Genomic DNA, 20368 nt, shown 5'->3' with positions numbered 1-20368 from the left:
GTTATAGATGCAAGTTGTTCTTGAGTGGCATGATGGATTTGAGTCGTTGCTTTTATACCTAGGGTCTACTGAAAGACAAAACCAAACCAGTTAGTTAGAACAGTGTTTGGAGAACTTTGACACTGAAAAATTTATAAGCTCGAGGTCATGTTCTGTTGTTAGTATGGACTTCGTCCTGTATTACATGCACTAACTGCTGAAATGCTGAGGTCACTGGTGATTTGCTACAAATGCATTGGTTCACAATCTTGGTGGTAATAGAAGATAAACAAAAAGAAAACTAATGTTTCTACCCACTTGAAGTCCAATGATGCCACCCATTTCAAGTGGCTTAGAAGCATTTGCATTAGGTCATAAAATTGCAGTAATTTTCCAGCCCCTCCTAGAGTGATTTTGCTGCTTTGCGCTATAATGTGCACGTGATTCCTTGTCACAAAATAATTTCAGACATTTGGCTTCATCCACCCTTATCCCACTGTCGACCTACTGTCAGAACATGGATCTGCAGCCATGTGCCTCCTGTCTACCAGTATTCCTGTGTTAGAAGCCTTGATGTTCACTGCTTATTTCAGAAGTGAATAGGTGTCAGACTGAAGTATGACAGTTGGAGCAAGTGAATTGTAAATAATGTCAGCCTAGGGCTGCAAGGCCAAAGGTGACTAGTTGTATAAAGAATGGCTTTCAAAGCCAATCTGACTGTGGTTTGGAACTGATGAACTTGATGTGTCTGATCTATTACTGCCTTATCTAATAGTTTTCCAGGTGAACCTCGGCACACGACTGGCAGGCGGCTAACATGATTCTTTAAATGTGTACACATATTTCCCAAAACGAGGACTGAGATATCCCTTCAAGTTGTAGAAAGTTTCAAACATGACATTCAAGTGAGAATCGACGAGGTGTTCTTTTCTTAACTTCTGTCACCTGTTCCTGTGTTGCTGAACTTTGATGCGGAAGTCCAGAGATTCTCCCAACTGCAAGAAGAAAATGAAGCCTTAAGGCAGAAGGTAGTGTTTTATTTCAGTGAGAAATGGAGGGGGGTGTGGACGGCCTGGTGGGGGAGGTGGGGTGACGGGGGCAGCCCTGTGAAAAGATCTGGTTCTGGGCTGGTGAGGTTGTGGTTGGGCAAGTCTGGGCACTGTAGGATGGAAAGCCAAGGCTCACATAATGCTGATTGTGACACAGGATAGTCTGGGATTACCATTGTTTCCAGTTTTCCCATTTGTGCGTAGTTCTTAGCTATGTACTTTCAAAGTGAGAGATGCCCGTAGACAGGCTGGTAAACGGTTGTTGCCTTTGCCTTGTATATATCCAGTTGTCAATGGAGGTGTGAGAATTGTTGAGGTTGTTTGTCAAGGTGCCTGTTATTTGTGCTTCTCAGGGCACATTGGGATTTGACAGAATTGCCTGTTATTCTTGGCTCACAGGGTTATCATTTGTACTGTAAAGTATTTGCTGTTTTGGTTTTCTGAATATTTCATGTTGTATCTCAGCTGTTTGCTCTGCAAGCAGAGCCAAGAATGAAGAAAGAAGAAGAAATGATTCACCATAAATTACCTCCTTACGTTCAGAACATGGACCGGCTGGGAGATTCAGAATTGTGAGTCCTGCATCTGCAGATCAGCACTATAAACTTTTAATCACAGACCAGTCCAAAAATCATTCCACTCGATTGAATCTGGCGCAGTAGTTCAATTCCCTCACTTGCCCCTGCCTCCGTCAGCCAATCCCACTCTTCCCACCATCACTTTATCAATTGCTTTAAGTACAAGACAAAATGTTATTAGAAAAATTATTGATTCCTCTGTGAATCTTCATGGACAAAGTACATTGCATCCGCTGCCATATTTCACATAGTGGTATTAGACCATAAGACATAGGAGCAGAAATTAGGCCATTCGGCCCATCGAGTCTGCTCCGCCATTCAATCATGGCTGATAAGTTTCTCAACCCCATTCTCCCGCCTTCTCCCCGTAACCTTTGATCCCCTTACCAATCAAGAACCTATCTATCTCGGTCTTAAATACACTCAATGACCTGGCCTCCACAGCCTTCAGTGGCAATGAATTCCATAGATTCACCACTCTCTGGCTAAAGAAGTTTCTCCTCATCTCTGTTCTAAAAGGTCTTCCCTTTACTCTGAGGCTGTGCCCTCGGGTCCTAGTCTCTCCTACTAATGGAAACATCTTCCCCACGTCCACTCTTATCCAGGCCTTTCAGTATTCTGTAAGTTTCAATCAGATCCCCCCCTCATCCTTCTAAACTCCATCGAGTATAGACCCAGAGTCCTCAAACGTTCCTCATATGTTAAGCCTTTCATTCCTGGGATCGTTCTCGTGAACCTCCTCTGGACCCTCTCCAGGGCCAGAACATCCTTCCTGAGATACGGGGCCCAAAATTGCTCACAATATTCTAAATGTGGTATGACCAGAGCCTTATAAAGCCTCAGCAGCACATCCCTGCTTTTATATTCTAGTCCTCTTGAAATAAATGCCAACATTGCATTTGCCTTCCTAACTACCAACTCAACCTGCAAGTTAACCTTAAGAGAATCCTGGACTAGGACTCCCAAGTCCCTTTGCACTCCAGACTTCTGAATTCTCTCCCCATTTAGAAAATAGTCTATGCCTCTATTCTTCCTGCCAAAGTGCATGACCTCACACTTCCCCACATTGTATTCCATCTGCCACTTCTTGTCCAAATCCTTCTGCAGCCTCCCTGCCTCCTCAATACTACCTGTCCCTCCACCTATCTTTGTATCATCTGCAAACTTAGCCAGGATGCCCTCAGTTCCTTCATCTAGATCATTAATGTATAAAGTGAAAAGTTGTGGTCCCAATACTGACCCCTGTGGAACTCCACTAGTCACCGGCCGCCATCCTGAGAAGGACCCCCTTATCCCCACTCTCTGCCTCCTGCCAGACAGCCAGTCTTCTAGCCATGCTAGTACTTTGCCTCTAACACCATGGGCTCTTATCTTACTGAGCAGCCTCCTGTGCGGCACTTTGTCAAAGGCCTTCTGGAAGTCCAAGCAGATAACATCCATTGGCTCTCCTTTGTCTAACCTACTCGTTACCTCCTCAAAGAATTCTAACAGATTTGTCAGGCATGACCTCCCCTTGATGAAACCATGCTGACTTTGCCCTATTTTACCATGCACTTCCAAGTATTCTGAAATCTCATCCTCAATAATGGATTCTAAAATCTTAACAACGACCGAGGTCAGGTTAATCGGCCTGTAATTTCCCATCTTTTGCCTCACTCCCTTCTTAAGCAGGGGGGTTACATTTGTGATTTTCCAGTCCTCTGGGACCCTCCCTGACTCCAGTGATTTCTGAAAGATCACCACGAACGCCTCCACTATCTCTTCAGCTATCTCCTTCAGAACTGTGGGGTGTAATCCATCTGGTCCAGGTGATTTATCCACCTTCAGACCTTTCAGTTTTCCTAGCACTTTCTCCTTGGTAATGGCCACCATACTCACGTCTGCCCCCCGACTCTCTTGAACTTTGGGGATGTTACTCACGTCTTCCACCGTGAAGACTGACGCAAGTACCTGTTCAGTTCCTCCGCTATTTCTTTGATCCCCACTACTACCTCTCCAGCGTCAATTTCCAGCAGCCCAATTTCCACTTTTTCCTCTCTCTTACCCTTTATATATCTAAAAAAAAACTCTTGCAATCTTCTTTTATATTACTGGCTAGTTTAGCTTCATATTTAATCTTCTCCCTCCTTATTTTTTTTTTAGTTGTCCTCTGTTGGTCTTTGTAGGCTTCCCAATCCCCTGGTTTCCCACTGCTCTTCGCCACATTGTATGCTTTCTCTTTAGCTTTTATGCTGTCCCTGACTTCCCTTGTCAACCATGGTTGCCTCGTCCTCCCTTTAGTATGCTTCTTCTTCCTAGGGATGAATTTTTGCTGTGTCTCCCAAATTACTCCCAGAAACTCCTGCCATTGCTGTTCCACTGTCTTTCCTGCTAGGCTCATCTCCCAGTCAATTCTGGCCAGCTCCTCCCTCATGCCTCTGTAGTTGCCTTTATTCAACTGTTCCATCTGATTCCAGCTTTTTCCTCTCAAATTGCAGGGTAAATTCTATCATATTATGGTCACTTCCTCCTAAGGGTTCCTTCACCTTAAGCTCCCTTATCAAATCTGCCTCATTACACATTACTAAATCTAGAATTGCCTGTTCCCTAGTGGGCTCCACCACAAGCTGCTCCAAAAAGCCATCTCGTAGACATTCCACAAATTCCTTTTCTTGGGATCAACTACCAACCTGATTTTCCCAGTCTACCTGCATATTGAAATCCCAGCATATTGTCACTGGACTAGTAATCCAGAGACCCAGGGTAATACTCTGGGGACCCAGGATTGAATCCCATCATGGCAGAAGGTGGAATTTGAATTCAATAAAAATCTGGAATTAAAAGTCTAATGGTGACCAGGAAACCGTTGTTGATTGTTTCACTGAGATGGCAGCTGTAATGTAGTGCAATAAATCTGCACTATATAAATTATTTAAATGGTTCCTTAGTAATTGTCTTCCTGTTGCCTGAAGATATTGACTCCTTGCTGTGGTAGAGGACCTTCAACCATTGTCTTCATTTTGTGCAGGTGAGTCTACTTTTCAAATGCAGTGGCCATCAATCAGGAGTCCGGTTTTGTCATGACCTCAATCTCTATCTGCGCACACGGTTGCCAGGTGGTGTCTGTGGGTAGTGACTGGAAGTGAAACTCTGGCAAATTTTGCCCCTTTGTCGTCCAGGAGCACAGGTATTTACTGTCTCACTGACATCAGACAACTCAGCCCAGCCCAGGGAGGCGGTGGCATAGTGGTATCGTCGCTGGACTAGTAACCCAGGTTCGAATCCCGCCAATCCCTGGAATCCTTGAAATTAAAAGTCTAATGCCCAACCATTGTTAATTGTTGTAAAAACCCATCTGGTTCACTAATGTCCTTTAGGGAAGGAAATCTGCTGCCCTTACCTGGTCTGGCCTACATGTGACTCCAGACCCACAGCAATGTGGTTGACTCTTAAATGCCCTCTGAACAAGGGCAATTAGGAATGGGCAATAAATGCTAGCCAGCGACGCCCACATCCCATGAATGAATAAAAGATGTCTTTTGCTGCATGTCAATTTTACTGCATCATATGCAGCATGTCTGACGTGGCAGAGTAGAGGCTGTTGGTGGGTCTAGTTCCAGCTCTGCTGTGTACAGGTTCTGAAGTCAGTCACAATGGCTTGATGTGCTCTTTTGGCTTACTCTGATTTGCTATTTATTTACAGAGACTTGATGTCCAGCCAGAGGGCCTCATCACTGCTGTGCCCTCAGACCAAAGCTGGCTCATTTTTGTCATTGTTACTCCCACAAAGCAAGAAACCTCCAGGGAGGGGGCCAGTACACCCAGGGTCTTTGCAGTTCTCTCAGAGTCCTGTGCCCTCTGGAAAGAGAGATGGTACCAACAATCAGGTATTGACTGCCTATACTGACCCGACTTACTGTTTCCATGTTCGACAATCCAATTTATGGCCCTGTATCATGAAGTTCTTCGTTTCTATTGTTTAGATCACCAAGAGTAAAGAGAGTTCAGTGCCCAAAGAGGGGAAAGTGCTGGTGAGCACAGCTGCTGACCCCAACACAGTGCAGCAGCGACAGAGAAAGGTACAAGACCATGAGAGAGACCCAAACTTGGTGCAGCCACGACAGAGGAAGGTACTGGACCATGAGAAGGAACGGAAGGAGCTATTGTCCAAGCATGCTGCCCAGGTAAGCGGCAGATTGATCTGAGGAGGGGGGTGCGATCAAGATAACTGATTGAATGTAATCTCTAACAGGATCTCAGTAAAATACTTGCCATTGGGATGTTTTGAAGAAATCTTGAACCCTGTTAAGGGTTTGCTATGCTGTACTGCATTGCAGTCAGCAAGCTGCCCCTGGCTGTGTTTAGATGCACCCTCACAAAAGGGGTGATAACACTTGGCTGTCTCACAATGAGGGTTCTGACAGCCCCAAACTGCTGCTCGGCATCCTACTACCCTACAAGGTAGCAACACAATTGTGGAAGTTTTCTACTGAATTACAAATTGGCTTGATATCAGTTGATTAATTCAGCAGCAGTTAACATTTATAATAGGGCAATTAATAGATTTATATTGCTGCAATTCTCAAGTCTGCTTCCGAAGGTGCTGGCTCCTGTGAGGTTCAGTTTGACAGACTCTCACAATCCTCTGGTAGCTCTTCATATGTAAACCACCAACAGTAAGTGCCTGTGAACTATTCATCACCGAGACCATTACAGCCATGTCTGACCCTGCTCTGGTAAATACTGTTGGCTGTGATGAGAGACAGTCTTGGCTGAACTTTATCTTAAGCACTGAAGCTAATTAATGTTGTCCCATCTACTGCCCTGGCTGAGAGTGTCTCACTCAGAATAGAAGTGAACTTGGGACCCTCCAATAACTTGTTATTGTCCCTTATATGAAAAGAAATGGTCACATTAGCCAATGTGGGTTTAAGGGTTTTATTTAGGGGCAATCTATGGGTGGAGCCAGAGGACATCGGTAGAGTGTTGAACGAATACTTCACATCTGTCTTCTCCCAAGAGAATGAGGATGAAGCTATGGAACTCGGGTTGAGGGATTGTGAGGTTCTTGAGCAAATTGATTTGGGAGTGACAAGGTATTGGAGGTGTTGGCAGGCTTAAAAGTGGACAAATCTCCAGGTCCAGATGATTTGTGTCCCAGACTGCTGAGGGAGGCAAGGGAGGAGATTGCAGAGGCTCTGACCCAAATTTTTAATTCCTCTCTGGCCAAGGGGGTGGTGCCAGAGGAATGGAGAACAGCTAATGTGGTTCTGCTCTTTAAGAAGGGCTGTAGAGATAAGCCAGGGAACTACAGACCAGTGAGTCTCAGGTCAGTGGTAGGGAAGCTATTGGAGAAAGTTCTGAAGGAGAGAATCTATCTCCACTTGGAGAGGCAAGGTTTGATTAGGGATAGTCAGCATGGCTTTGTCAGAGGGAGGACAAATTTGATTGAATTTTTTGAGGAGGTGACCAGGTGTGTAGATGAGGGTAGTGTAGTTGATGTAGCTTAAATGGATTTCAGCCAAGCCTTTGACAAGGTCCCACATGGGAGACTTATAAAGAAGGCAAATGCACATGGGATACAGGGTAATTTGATAAGGTGGATTCAAAATTGTCTTAGTTGTACGAGACAGAGGGTGATGACAGAAGGCTGCTTTAGTGACAGGAAGCCAGTGTCCAGTTGCGTACCACAGGGATCTGTGCTGGGTCCCCTATTATTCGTCATTTATATAAACGACATAGATGACTATGTGGGGGGTAGGATTAATAAGTTTGCGGATGACACAAAGATTGGCCAGGTGGTTGACAGTGTGGTTGAGTGTCTTGGGCTACAGGAAGATATAGACGGGATGGTCAAATGGGTAGATAAGTGGCAGATGGAATTGAACCCTGAAAAGTGGGAAGGAGTAATTTGACAAGGAAATATTCAATGAACGGCATGACACTAGGAAGTTCTGAGGAACAAAGGGACCTTGGCATGTGTGTCCATAGATCTCTGAAGCCAGAGGGGCATGTTAGTGGGGTGGTGATAAAGGCATATGGGATACTTGCCTTTATCAATCGAGGCATAGATTACAAAAGTAGGGAGATCATGTTGGAGTTGTATAAAACCTTGGTGGTGCCACAGCTGAAGTACTGTGTGCAGTTCTGGTTGCCACATTATAGGAAGGATGTGATTGCACTGGAGGGGGTACAGAGGAGATTCACCAGAATGTTGCCTGGGATGACACATTTAAGTTATGAAGAGAGGTTGGATAGACTTGGGTTGTTTTTGTTGGAGCAAAGAAGACTGAGGGGCGACCTGATCGAGGTGTACAAGGTTATGAGGGGCATGGACGGTGGATAGGGAGCAGCTGTTCCCCTTAGTTGAAGGGTCAGTCACGAGGCAACACAAGTTCAAGGTGAGGGGCAGGAGGTTTAGGGGGGATGTGAGGAAAAACTTTTTTACCCAGTGGGTGGTGCTGGTCTTGAATGTGCTGCCAGGGAGGATGGTGGAGGCGGGTTGTCTCACATCCTTTAAAAAGTACCTGGATGAGCACTTGGCACGTCATAACATTCAAGGCTATGGGCCAAGTGCTGGTAAATGGAATTAGGTAGGTAGGCCAGGTGTTTCTCATGTGTTGGTGCAGCCTCGATGGGCCGAATGGCCTCTTCACTGTGAGATTCAAGCATTGAGTGTAAACTTCACTGATGCCTGATTGCAGCAGAGGTAAAATGTCACTGTGTTTTGTACCTTCCTTGTGTTTAGGGTCTGGAGAAAAAAGTGGAGTCTGGCAGTGCTGAGATGGATATTCCCAGCAGTCCTGAGATGGCTGTGGATCAACTGGACTCTCCTACAAAACTGGCTAAGTGCAGCGTGGAGCGAGGGTGTGAGCAGCCTTTCATAGTATTGAGTCAGGAGGAATATGCAGAGCATCACTCCTCCATTATATACTGCGGGTGAGTGGTGGGTGGTGTGGGAGTTGTGTCTTAGTCTATCAATGCCTTTTAGTAGGCTGACTGAGTTCCGAAATTCTCTCTCATAACTGACGGTCTGCATATGCAGTTGATTTGTAAACAATTTAACAAAAATGTGGCAGATTTAATTTGTTTTGGGAAGAGGTTATTGTGTGTGTGGGTTTCATTAATTCACACACATATGCATGAGTTCCCTTTTCTATCCCTCCATAGATGTGACTGATCTTGGCAGCAGCTTAATGGGGACAAGTAATTAGACTGCAGGAACTGCCTCCAATTCCAGTATTATTACTCGTATGGGCCTTGAATCTAATGTGTACATTTGGCACATGGCCTGAATGACAACGAGTCAGGTGTTGTGAATTGTATCAAACTGTGGTACATTAATTCACCTGTGCAGCAGCCTGTTGTGCTGAGTGATGAATGCTGTTAAACAGTTTCTACAGTCTTCTTGACAGCCTCTGGGTGTTGGAATCCTGGCTTCATTTCAAGGAAAACTAACTGATCACAGATTCAAAAACATATATGCCGTGATTTCCTTTTACCTGAGGTTGAATAAAGTGATATTTAAACTCAGTTATGCAACTAATTACATTCCTCTAGGCTGCTCTGATTTAACCCTCTTGTACCTAAACAATGTGTTAAGAGGAAGGCACTGGCGTAGGTGCCTCTGGACAATCAGCTCTAAGTAATGTTCGTGGAGTTGAGAATCATTGTACAGTTACAGTGAGATTAGTCTAATTGTGGTCTCTGAGGATAACACACCAGTTTTGAAAGTGTCTCTCTTGTGATTGATTTAGGGTGGATTGCTCTGGTAGGAGAGTCGCCAGTCTGGATGTTGATGGAGTGGTTAAAGTATGGGCATTTAATCCCACCATGCAGACTAAGGCCACCATAATGTCCAAATCACAGCTGCTTTCCTTGGAGTGGGCCACCAAACCAGACCGATTGGTGAGGAACAATCTATGCAATTTGGATATTTCTCACAGGCGTTGTTTCTTTCAGAATATTCATTAAAACCTAATGGGAAGAACCATTAGTGAAGTAGTGTGGAGTGCAGGGCGGATTGATGGGAAGAATGACAGAGTGGAGTACTACAGAGTGACCGACTAGCAGGATGGCATGCCAATGAGAAGCAGGCAGCTCAGGGTACAATGTGCAGTGACGAGCGCAGTGCTGTGCTAATATATAACTACTAAACTGCTGACTCCCTTGTAGGGCTGTAGTGCAATGGCAGAGTATTAAGTGGAAGGGAAGGTTTCCTCTCCCCCTCTGTACACCTATGTCTTTTGCTGCTTAACGGGTTGTCATGTTTTAACTTCATGAGTGAATTGAATCTGAAGATTCTGTTTAATATACTTTGAGAAATCCTTAAGGCATGAGAAAAGACTTGTCTGTTTCAGAATATGGTAAAAGCAAAATTCCTACAGTGGCACCTTTTGAGTTTGGCTAGTCTGAGCTGGCTGTGGTTAGTTCATAGCACTCTTGCCTTTCAGTCAGAAAGTTGTGGCTTCAAGTCTCACTCCAAGACTTGAGCACAAGAAACTAGGCTGACACTCCAGTGCAGTACTGAGGGACCGCTGCACTGTCGGAAGTACCATCTTTTAAATGAGGTGTTAAACTGAGGCCTCTTCAGCCTTCTTGGGTAAAAGACCCCATGGCAGTATTTTGAAGAAGAGTAGGGGAGTTCTCCTCAGTGTCTTGGCCAATATTTATTCCTCAATCAACATCGCAGAAATAGATTATCTGGATGTTAACACATCACTGTTTGTGGGAACTGGCTGTGCACAAATTTGCTGCTGCGTTTCCTGCATTATAACAGTGACTAAACATCAAAAATAATTAATTGGCTATAAAACACTCTGGGACGCCCTATGGCTCTACAAATACAAGACTTTCCATTTTTTGATGTCATTCACCATGTTATTTAAATGTCATATTTACAGAGAAGTTGTCTATTTTAAATAATCCTTAGGGATAATGCTGGGTTGTTCCAGTGTAACTAATAGGCATCTACACGTGCTCTCTCAAACTTGATGGGGAGGTGGTGACATAGTGGTATTGTCACTCATGCTCCAGAGACCCAGGGTGAATGCTTTGGGGACCTGGGTTCGAATCGAATTTGCACTGATATGTTGACTCCTCCATCATTGAGGAAAGGGGTATTTGTTGAGCCTCGTCCCCCAGTGAGTTGTTTTAATTGTCCACTCACATCCATGACTGGATGTGGCAAGACTGCAGAGCCTGGATCTGATCTGTTGCTTGTGCAGTTGTTTAGCTCTGTCTACTGCATGCTGTTTATGCTGTTTGGTACACAAGCAGTCCTGTATTGTAGCTTCAGCAAGTTGACACCTTAGTTTTGGGTATGCCTGTTGCTGCTCCTGGCATGCCCTTCTACATTCTTCATTGAACTTGGGCTAGTCACCTGACTTGGTGGTAATGCTAGAGTGCGGGGATATGCCGGACCATGAGGTTACGAATTATGGTTGAGTACAAATCTGCTGCTGCTAGTATCCACAGGACTGTGCAGTGATCACTCCTACCAATACCATCATGGACAGATGCCCTGTGGCAGGCAGGTTGGTTAGGATGAGCCAATTATGTTTTTCCCTCTTGTTGGTTCCCAAACCACCTGCTGCGGACCCAGTCTTGCAGCTATGTCCTTTAGGACTCAGCCAGCCTGTTCTGTAGTGGTGCTACTGAACCACTCTTGGTGATGGATATTGAAGTCCCCCACCCAGAGTACATTCTGCACCCTTGCCACCCTCAGTGCTTCCTCCAAGTCGTGTTCAACACGGAGGAGCACTGATTAATCAGCTGAGGGGGGTTGGGACAGTGGTACATGGTAATCAGCAGGAGATTTCCTTGCTCATGTTTGGCCTGACGCCATAAGACTTCATGGCGTCCTGAGTCAATGTTGAGGGGCAACTCCCTCCTGACTGTATACCACTGTGCCACAATCTCTGCTGGGCCTGTCCTACCGGTGGGACAGGTCATACCCAGGGATGGTGATGGTAGTGTCTGGGACCTTATCTAAACGGTATGATTCTGTGAGTATGACTGTCAGGCTTGACTAGTCAGCAAGATAAGCTCTCCCAATTTTGGCACTAGCCCCCAGATGTTAGCAAGGAGGACTTTGCACTGACAGGGCTGAGTTTGCTGTTATCATTTCCAGTGCATAGGTTGATGCTGGGTGGACCATCCAGTTTCATTCCTTTTAGACTTTGTAGAGATTTTGATACAACAGAGTGGCTTGCTAAGCCATTTCAAAGGGCGTTTAAGAGTTAACCACATTGCTGTGAGTCTGGAATCACATGTAGGTAAGACCAGGTAAGGATGGCAGATTTCCTACCCTAAATGACATTAGTGAACCAGATGGGTTTTCTTGACAATCCGTGATGGTTCATGGTCATCATCAGACTTTTAATTCCAGATTTTTATTTACTGATCAATAGCATCATCTTTCACTTCCAAACTTACCTAGTTGTGCACCACTTGAAAATCCTGTTGCTCCGCTTTGGACAATTTGCCACATACTGATATTTGGACTGACATCTGAAACACCTGTTAACAGTTTCGGGTGTTCCTCTGGTTCATTTGGCTATTATTATTCCAATCCTGTCACCTGCCAGATCTGTCAAAATGTCTCCATCCTCATTTCTTTTGCCTGTAATTATTCTGTTGTACTGAAACTTGCGCCCCATATCTGAACAGTCTCGAAATGCCACGAGCATTGAATCCTCCACCTTCTGTGACATTGCTGAATGCCCCATTTGCACCATGAGGTCTGTTGGAAATGACTGCTCTCACAGAAATTTTTTTGAAGCACCAGATCGCTGACCCAAAAGCGTGTCTCTTTCTGAAAAAATTCCAGTTAAGGCCAGTAGTCTATCCACGTGCGACACTTCAGCACAATCCAACAATTTGAAAGTGAGCACTGAATATGGAGTTTCCAAATTAAATTTCTGCTATTTTTGTGTAGCCTATTGAAACCCATTATATATTTCTCTGGAATAATCGTACTTCTTACTAAATTTCTCACTCTGACATTCCTTGTGGTCATTTTATAGATCATCTTATAAATTGCACCCATGAAACATACTTCATCAGTGTCTGACAGGCATCCAGTTCACGAAAACATTTTTTGCTGGTTTTGCTTTTGTCAGGAAATGACAATACCAAGGCCATACCTCATTTTCTCTTTGGTAAAGCTATGTCCCATGTCCACAAATCCACTCTACTTTTCCACTGTTCTTAAGATTCAGATTCAGAGAACAGTGGTGTGTAATCATACCCTGACAGCCTTCAGCAATTTTTTCACAAAAGTATCTCATTACAACCTTCTGTCTGAAAACATATTTCTTAGTTTCCAATCTTCAACTTTAGGCAACCATCCTCTGCTACCATCTTATTTCGATCCCAAGCTGGTTAGGGAAGTATGAAATTAGACACTAATATTGTTCTTGATAATAGGTTTACTCACAGAATGCAGTATTACATATGTTTGTTTCCTACCCACTAACTCAGCAGTCTCTCTTTATAAGTACTCTAAGGACTTAATTAACAATGCCCTTCACCTACGCATCTCTTAATATAATTAACGAGGTGTCAGCTGTGGCTCAGTTCATAGCACCCTCGCCTTTGAATGGGAGGGTTGTGGGTTCATGTCCCACTCCCGGAAACCAAGAACTGTGATTGTACTCGAAAGAGTTGCAATCTGTGACTGTTGATAACTCGAAAGAATTTTTTTAAAAAAATATGATTAACATTCCATTAACGCCAATGGTAATCTTGAAAGTCAGATTCCATTTGTATTCTATAAGATTTTTTTTTAAATCAGATTTTGTTTTCATTTGCTGCAATTTGTCCATTTTGCCTATAAGGACCACAATTCAGATGGTGTCTGCCTGCTCTAATAGGCATAGGTTGCCTTCCTTTACGATGTTAAATATTGAAACTGAGTTGTTGTACTCCAGCAGTGTTTTCAGATGTTCCATATTTCTTCTGCAGTTGTTGCTTGGCAGTGGGGTTGGAACGGTCCGACTTTATGATACTGAAGCCAAGAAGAGCCTGTATGAGCTGACAATCGATGAATCTTACCCCAGGTAGGTTCTGGATCAATGTGTATGAGGTGGAGATAAATGACAGAGAGAACACATGGGATTGCAGTTGTAAAAAATGTTTGTTGAAATGCTGAAGCTCAGTTGACATTCTGCATCTAAAACCCTCACATATGAAAATTACAATGCAGAAATACGCTATACTGTGCAACCAGCTCCAGTGATTATCCTTCACAAGAGGCAGTGCCCTAATCTACCTGTTTTCAAATTCCTCCATTTCTTCAGCCCTCCCTATTTTTAATCCCCTCCAGTCCTTCAATGCTTCAAGATAGTTGCCCTTCTCAAATCCATTTCCAATCTCTATATCCCTTGTTTGCCTTAGAGTCCAAAAGCCTTCCTACCAAAGTGAATAAATTCATTTTGTCCCACATTACATTACATCTGCCAAATTTTTGACTGCCTACTTAACCTATCTCTATCCCTTTCTAAATTCTTTTGTGTCCTGCTCACAACTTGCTTTCCTAACTATCTTTGTTTTGTCAGAAAATTTTACTACAACACACTAGGTCCCTTCATCCAAGTCATTAATATAGATTGTAAATAGTTGAGGCCCCAACACTGATCCCTGTGGCGACCCAGCAGTTCGTCTGCTATATAAATACTGTGGCTACAAGAGCAGGTCAGAGGCTGGGAATTCTGTGGCAAAAAACTCACCTCCTGACTCCCCAAAGCCTGTCCACCATCCACAAGTCAGGAGTGTGATGGCACACTCTCCACTTGCCTGGATGAGTGCAGCTCCAACAACACTCAAGAAGCTTGACACCTTCCAGAACAAAGCAGCCCACTTGATTGGCACCCCACCCACAAACATTCATTCCCTCCACCACTGACGCACAGTGGTAGCAGTGTGTACCATCTGAAAGATTAACTGCAGGAACTCACCAAAACTCCTTAGGCAGCACCTTCCAAACTCACGACCACTACCATCTAGAAGGACAAGGGTAGCAGACACATGAGAACACCAACACTTGGAAGTTCCCCTCCAAACCACTCACCATCCTTTGACTTTGAAATATATTGCCGTTCCTTCACTGTTGCTAGGTCAAAAATAATGGAACTTCCTCCCTAACAGCAGTGTGGGCATATCTACGCCACAGGGACTGCAGCGGTCCAAGAAGGCAGCTCCCCACCACCATCTCAAAGACAGGCAATAAATGCTGGCCTAGCCAGTGACCCTATGAATGAATATAAAACAACCTGAAAATGATCCATTTATCCTGACTGTTTCCTATTTGTTAGTCAGTCCCCTGTCCATCCTAATTTATTTCTCCAAACGCCATGAACTGTTATGTCACACCTTATGAAATGCCTTTTGGAAATTCAAACGCACAACATCTACCGATTCCCTTTCATGAACCCTGCATGTTTACCTCCTCAAAGAACTCTAATAAATTTATCAAACATTATTTCCCTTTCATAAGAGCATGTTGCCTCTGCCTGATTATATCATGACTTTCAACAAGGGAATTTTAATAAGGGAATTTTGGACGATTGCAACCAATGCATCCACCATCTCTGCAACTACTTATTTTAAGACCCGAGAATGCAGGCCATCAGATCCAGGGAACTTGTCAGCCTTTCATACCATTAATTTTCCTGGTACTTTTCTCTCATGATAATGATTAATTGTTTTAAATTTTCTCTCACTTTTGCTCTCGATTTTCTACTATTCTTGGGGTGTTTTTAGTGTCTTCTGCCATGACGACAGACACAAAATATTTGTTCAAAGTCTCTGTTGTTTGCGTGTTTCCGGTTACTAATTCCCAATCTCATCCTCTGTTTTTACGCTTTTTGCTAGTTTGCTTGCAGTATATTTTCTCCTTCGTTTTTAGCCACACTTTGCTGGTTTCTTAGCATTTTCCCAATATTCTGGTCTGATAATGTTCTTCACAACATTGTATGCCTTTTCTTTCAGTTTGATGGCATCCTTAACTTCCTGAGTTAGCCCTGGATCACCTTTCTCGTAGAATCTTTTTCTCAATGGAGTATATCTTTTGATAATTATGAAATATCCCCTTAAATGTCTGTCTCTGCTTATTGACTAAGTTACTTTTAATCTACCTTCCCAGTCCACGCTAACCAATTCTGTCTTTATACTTTGTAATTGCGTTTATTTAAGTTGAAGACACTAATTTCATGTCCATGTTTCACACCCTCAAACTGAATGTGAAATTCTATCATGTTATGTCCATGCTTCCTTAGAGGATCCTTTACTATGATATTTTTAATTAATCCTGTCTCATTATACATTGCCAGATCTAAAATAGCCTGTTCCCTGGTTGGTTCCACAAGGAACGAGTCAGAAATTGTCCCACATACACATGATGTCAGGCCAACTGCCCTCTTGTTCCCTGTTTTCTCTCCCTCCTTCCTTGCATAGGGATGTTATATTTGCTACCTTTCAGCCCACTGGGACCATTCAAAAATCCAGGGCATATTGGAAGATCAGAACTAATGCATCCACTATATCTGCAGCTACCTCTTCTAGACCCCTAGGCTGTAGGCCATCAGGTCCTGAAGATTTGTTGCCTTTTAGTCCCATAAGCTTCTCTAGTACTACTTCTTCACTGCTGTTAATTATGTAAAGGTCTTTACTCAATAGCCCCTTGGTTCCCTGCTGTTTTTGGTATGCTTTTTGTGTCTCCTATTGTGAAGAGAGATATAAAATGTTTGTTTAATGTTTCTACAGTTTTCTTATTCCTATAATTTCTCTCGTCTCAGCCTCTAACGTGCCAACGTTTACTCTTGCTACTCTCTTCATTTTTACATACTTCTAGAAACCTTTACAATCAGTTTTTATATTTTTTGCTAGTTTATTCTTTCTATTTTTCCCTTTTTCATCCATTTCTAGGTCATCCTTTTAGTTTCTAAAAGTCACCTAACCTTCAGGCTATTATTTTTCGTATCGCTGTACACCTAATAGTAACCTTGACTTTTTCAGTCAGCCATGAATAAATCACTTTTCCTGTGGCACAATGGAATGTATTCTCATTGAGAATTTTGAATTATTTATTTAAATGCTGTCCACCATTTATTTATTCAGTATTCCCAATTGACCTTATCTAACTTGGCCTTTTGACCTTAAGTATGTCACTCAATCTTAATGTGAAATTTTATCATTATGTTCACTCCTCCCCATAGGATCCTTTACCGTGAAATTACTGATTAACCCTATCTCATTATATAATACAAGATCTAAAGGCTGCGTTTTCCTTTAGCCCGAATCTGACCAATTCTTAAATGCTGCCATGACCTCTGCTACCTATTCTGTCCAATTTTTTCATGTTTGAGAGATTATCTCATAATCTCAAAAAAAAATCCAATTTTTCAAATATTAGGCAGCATTCAAGTTGCCTGTTCTGTGCTGCCAGTATTGCCTTAATATCCATTCTATGTTGTGGAGCCTGGACTGCTGACAAAACTCAAATCTTCAGTAAGGCCACAGTTTTATGTGAAGTCGCCATTATATTGTGACCTTTATGATCTATTCAACTTGATGTTAAACCCACTATTCCATTATATTTGAGTCTGGCAATGAATTATCCTGATCGTGTCCTTGCCCAAATCCCCACTTGCACACTTCCAGCTGTGGTCATTGGACATTGATGTGGGGAATGAGTGTGTTTTTGCTGACTTTCTTCTCTAGCCCAGGGCATTGAGGCCAATTGCAGTGACTCCTCCACTATGTGCTCACCATGGAGTAGAGGTTGAATCTAGGAATTCTGTATGCTTCAATTACTTAACAGATAAACTTGTAGGGCCATCAGCAAAGCAGCAAGAAGCCTTCAGGAATGCTTCCAGTTGGGCTTTTGAGGAGCAATCACAGTTTTGCTTGTTTCCTTGTGTTATAGTTACTGTAGAACTTAGTTCAATAACACACTGCTGATGAAGTTAAAACTAGCCATTAAAGTCAAAACTTGTCTTTTGTTTGAATTGTTTTACCAAGGTTTAAAAATGTGCTGTGTCCTGTGGATGGAAATCTGATCGTGTAACCAAGTGACCTAATCTGACACTCACCCAGGACTGCAACACCATTAATGGGAGAAAAAAAACTCTTTTCTGAAGAAGTTGTTTTCTAATTTCTACATGGCCAGTGAAACTTTCAAAGTTATCACTTACATAGAGAAAGCTGACACTGAGTCACAATCCAAAAAAGACGCACTCTAGCCTGTTTCGCTAGAATATTCACAACCAAGATATTACTTTTGAAATGTCATTGTTATTGTTACATAGGGGAATGCAGCATCTGATTTACTCTCACGTGAGATCCCACAGGCAGCAAATTCCAGAAATAACCAGTTGGTCTGCATTTAATGATGCTGGTTAAAAGATTAATGTTGGTGAAGACAGTAGGAAAAGTTCCTGCTTTCTTTCCAGTAGTGACATGACATCCACTTGAGTAGGGAGAAGGGACTTGGGTTTCAATGTCCTATCCGAAGAGCAACATTCTCTGACAGTGCAGCACTTCTTCAGTCCTGTACTGGAGTGTCAGCCTAAATTATCTGCTCAAGGCCCTGGGGCTTGAATCATCTACCTTCTGATTCAGAGCTGAGTGCCAGCACTGAGCCACAGCTGACATGGGGTTGAATAGCCTGAAAATCCTTACTAGCAGAGAATGGCACTGGCTTAGGTACAAGACACCTGTGGGCCTGTACGCCAAAAAGAATTGGGGGCTTCATGGAGGAGGGGAAACACTTGGTGGGGTGATTAGAAGGAATCCATTTTCACTGTAAAGCAGAGCTTGTATCTACTCATACTGACGCTGTTCCTTTCATGTATAGTGTCAGTGTAGGATAATCTGGGATGTTTTCTCACATATATAGTGTCAGAATGGGATACTGTGGGAAGTTCCCTAACTTGTTGCCTTTCTTTGTGTCAACCAGAATCTTGTCTCTAGCTTGTAGTCCAAGTGGTACATCGTTTGTTTGCTCCTCAGCTGCTCCGAGCATCAAGCCAGTGACGGTGCTGGAAACTGGAGATAAGGGAATGAATCTGGTTCCAGGTAATCTCCTCCTGTGGGACACGAAAACCATGAAGCAGCAGGTAATATACCAGCACCCCCTCTGGAGAAATGGGAATGCGGGGGTTATGGTACTGGCCTAGCAACCTAGATTTTGTGAGCTTAAATTATTAGTTGAATTTAATTAATTGGGTAAATTATGAGCTGGTATGTGAAAAGCAGCAGTTAGATTAATGTAAAAACCCAACTGGTTCACGAGCTTTCAGTATTGCTTGTACCTGACTAGTTCCACACTACGTGGTTAACTCTTAATGACAGTGGAAGGAGAAAAGCCATAAACACGACCTTGCCAGAGTCATCCATGTCCCATCAACATTTTACCCTAAAATATCCAAGCTTAACCTGAGAAACTTTCTCTGTAAAAGTTTTGATGAGAACAGTTGCACACTCCAAAGGTGCAGGCCTCCGGCAGATAGTCTATCAGTTAGGTAATTAGGTTAGTAATCTTGAGGCCTGGACTTCGCAGGAATTTGTTCAAATCCAATCAGTGCAGTTTGAGAATTTAACTTTAAAAATCTGATGTCACTAAATGTGACTATGAATCCCTCAGATTGCCAAAAGAGTCCAACTGGGTAACTCATGTCCTTCAGGCAGGGAATCCTGCTGTCCTCCTATACACAACTAACTGCCTTCTAACGAGGCAAGCCTCTCAATTAATCAAACTGCCACAAAGGATAGTTTCAGAAGGGTGAGTAGGGATGGGCAATTAATATGACCTTCCCAACAATGCCCACATTTCGAGAATGAAACTTAAAAATGTCAGCCAAAGATTGTCCGGGACTATTGGGAGAGGAATCTTTGGGCAGAATTTTATGGCGCCAATGTGACGAGCTATTCAAAGTTCATTGGCTTTGGCAGGACTGGAAAATCCCCCTGGCGGGAGTGGCTGTAAAATTCCACTCTTTGTATATACTGAAGTGTGCTGAATTAACACTAAAATCCAAGGAAAGCTCAGGGGCCAAACACACACTCCCCCACACCTTGATTTTATAAATTGAACTTTATTTCCACCATGTGGAAGATGTGATTCGGAATAAGTTCCTGACTGAGGCACATAGGTATCCTTGGTCCTGGTCCCTGAATGTTTTCTGCAACTGTGGCCACTACATGATGCTGGTTTAGTTTAGCCTGACCTTATTGTTAGTCCTTTTCAAAAAGTATTTCTAAACACTTCATCCTCTTACTGCCATTCCGTGCTCACTTAACCCCCCCCCCCTCCCTCCCCACCAAAGGAAGTGGACTTTGTTATCAGCTGCTCTAAATGGACAGTTGTTGGATTTGAATTTGCTCTCATGACCTGGGCAGTGAGACTCAAATCCGCCTAGGGTATGAGCTGTGCTGGGAGGTAAATGTAGCTCAGCAAGCTTGCTGACTGATAGTAAACTGAAGTGGGTGGAAGCTGTAGTGTTTGCAGCTTCACACTGTTGATGATTTAAAGTTTCCAGTAAGTTGACTTGTTTTTCTGCAGCACCAGTTTTCTCTGGATCCTGAGCCCATTGCCATTAACTGTACGGCTTTCAATCATAATGGAAATCTGCTGGTGACTGGAGCTGCTGACGGGGTCATACGACTCTTCGGTAAGACGAACGTTTTCTTTGTATTAGACTTTGAAACTTTGCTTTAGGTTTTAGTCTGTTGCTGTGGTTTGTTTGAGCTGATGTTAACATTGAAGGTAGCCTGTTTTCC

At 43.2% G+C, this 20368-nt stretch overlaps 1 protein-coding gene across 2 annotated transcripts in view; it reads left to right on the top strand.

Moving 5' to 3' along the window:
* Window positions 1-20368, top strand: part of wdr91 (WD repeat domain 91) — a 43664-nt gene that overhangs the window by 10026 nt on the left and 13270 nt on the right. For both annotated transcript variants that reach the window (XM_078568429.1, XM_078568428.1), the window contains 9 exons: window positions 925-1007; window positions 1494-1600; window positions 5289-5472; window positions 5569-5769; window positions 8334-8524; window positions 9343-9493; window positions 13553-13647; window positions 18546-18705; window positions 20151-20259. In XM_078568429.1, coding sequence (XP_078424555.1) covers window positions 925-1007; window positions 1494-1600; window positions 5289-5472; window positions 5569-5769; window positions 8334-8524; window positions 9343-9493; window positions 13553-13647; window positions 18546-18705; window positions 20151-20259 — 1281 coding nt within the window. The remainder of the gene's footprint in view (window positions 1-924; window positions 1008-1493; window positions 1601-5288; window positions 5473-5568; window positions 5770-8333; window positions 8525-9342; window positions 9494-13552; window positions 13648-18545; window positions 18706-20150; window positions 20260-20368) is intronic.

Source organism: Cetorhinus maximus, chromosome 22 (genome assembly GCF_964194155.1).
Source record: "Cetorhinus maximus chromosome 22, sCetMax3.hap1.1, whole genome shotgun sequence".
NCBI classification, from domain to species: Eukaryota; Metazoa; Chordata; class Chondrichthyes; order Lamniformes; family Cetorhinidae; genus Cetorhinus; species Cetorhinus maximus.
This window is presented reverse-complemented; position numbering and strand designations above follow the sequence as displayed.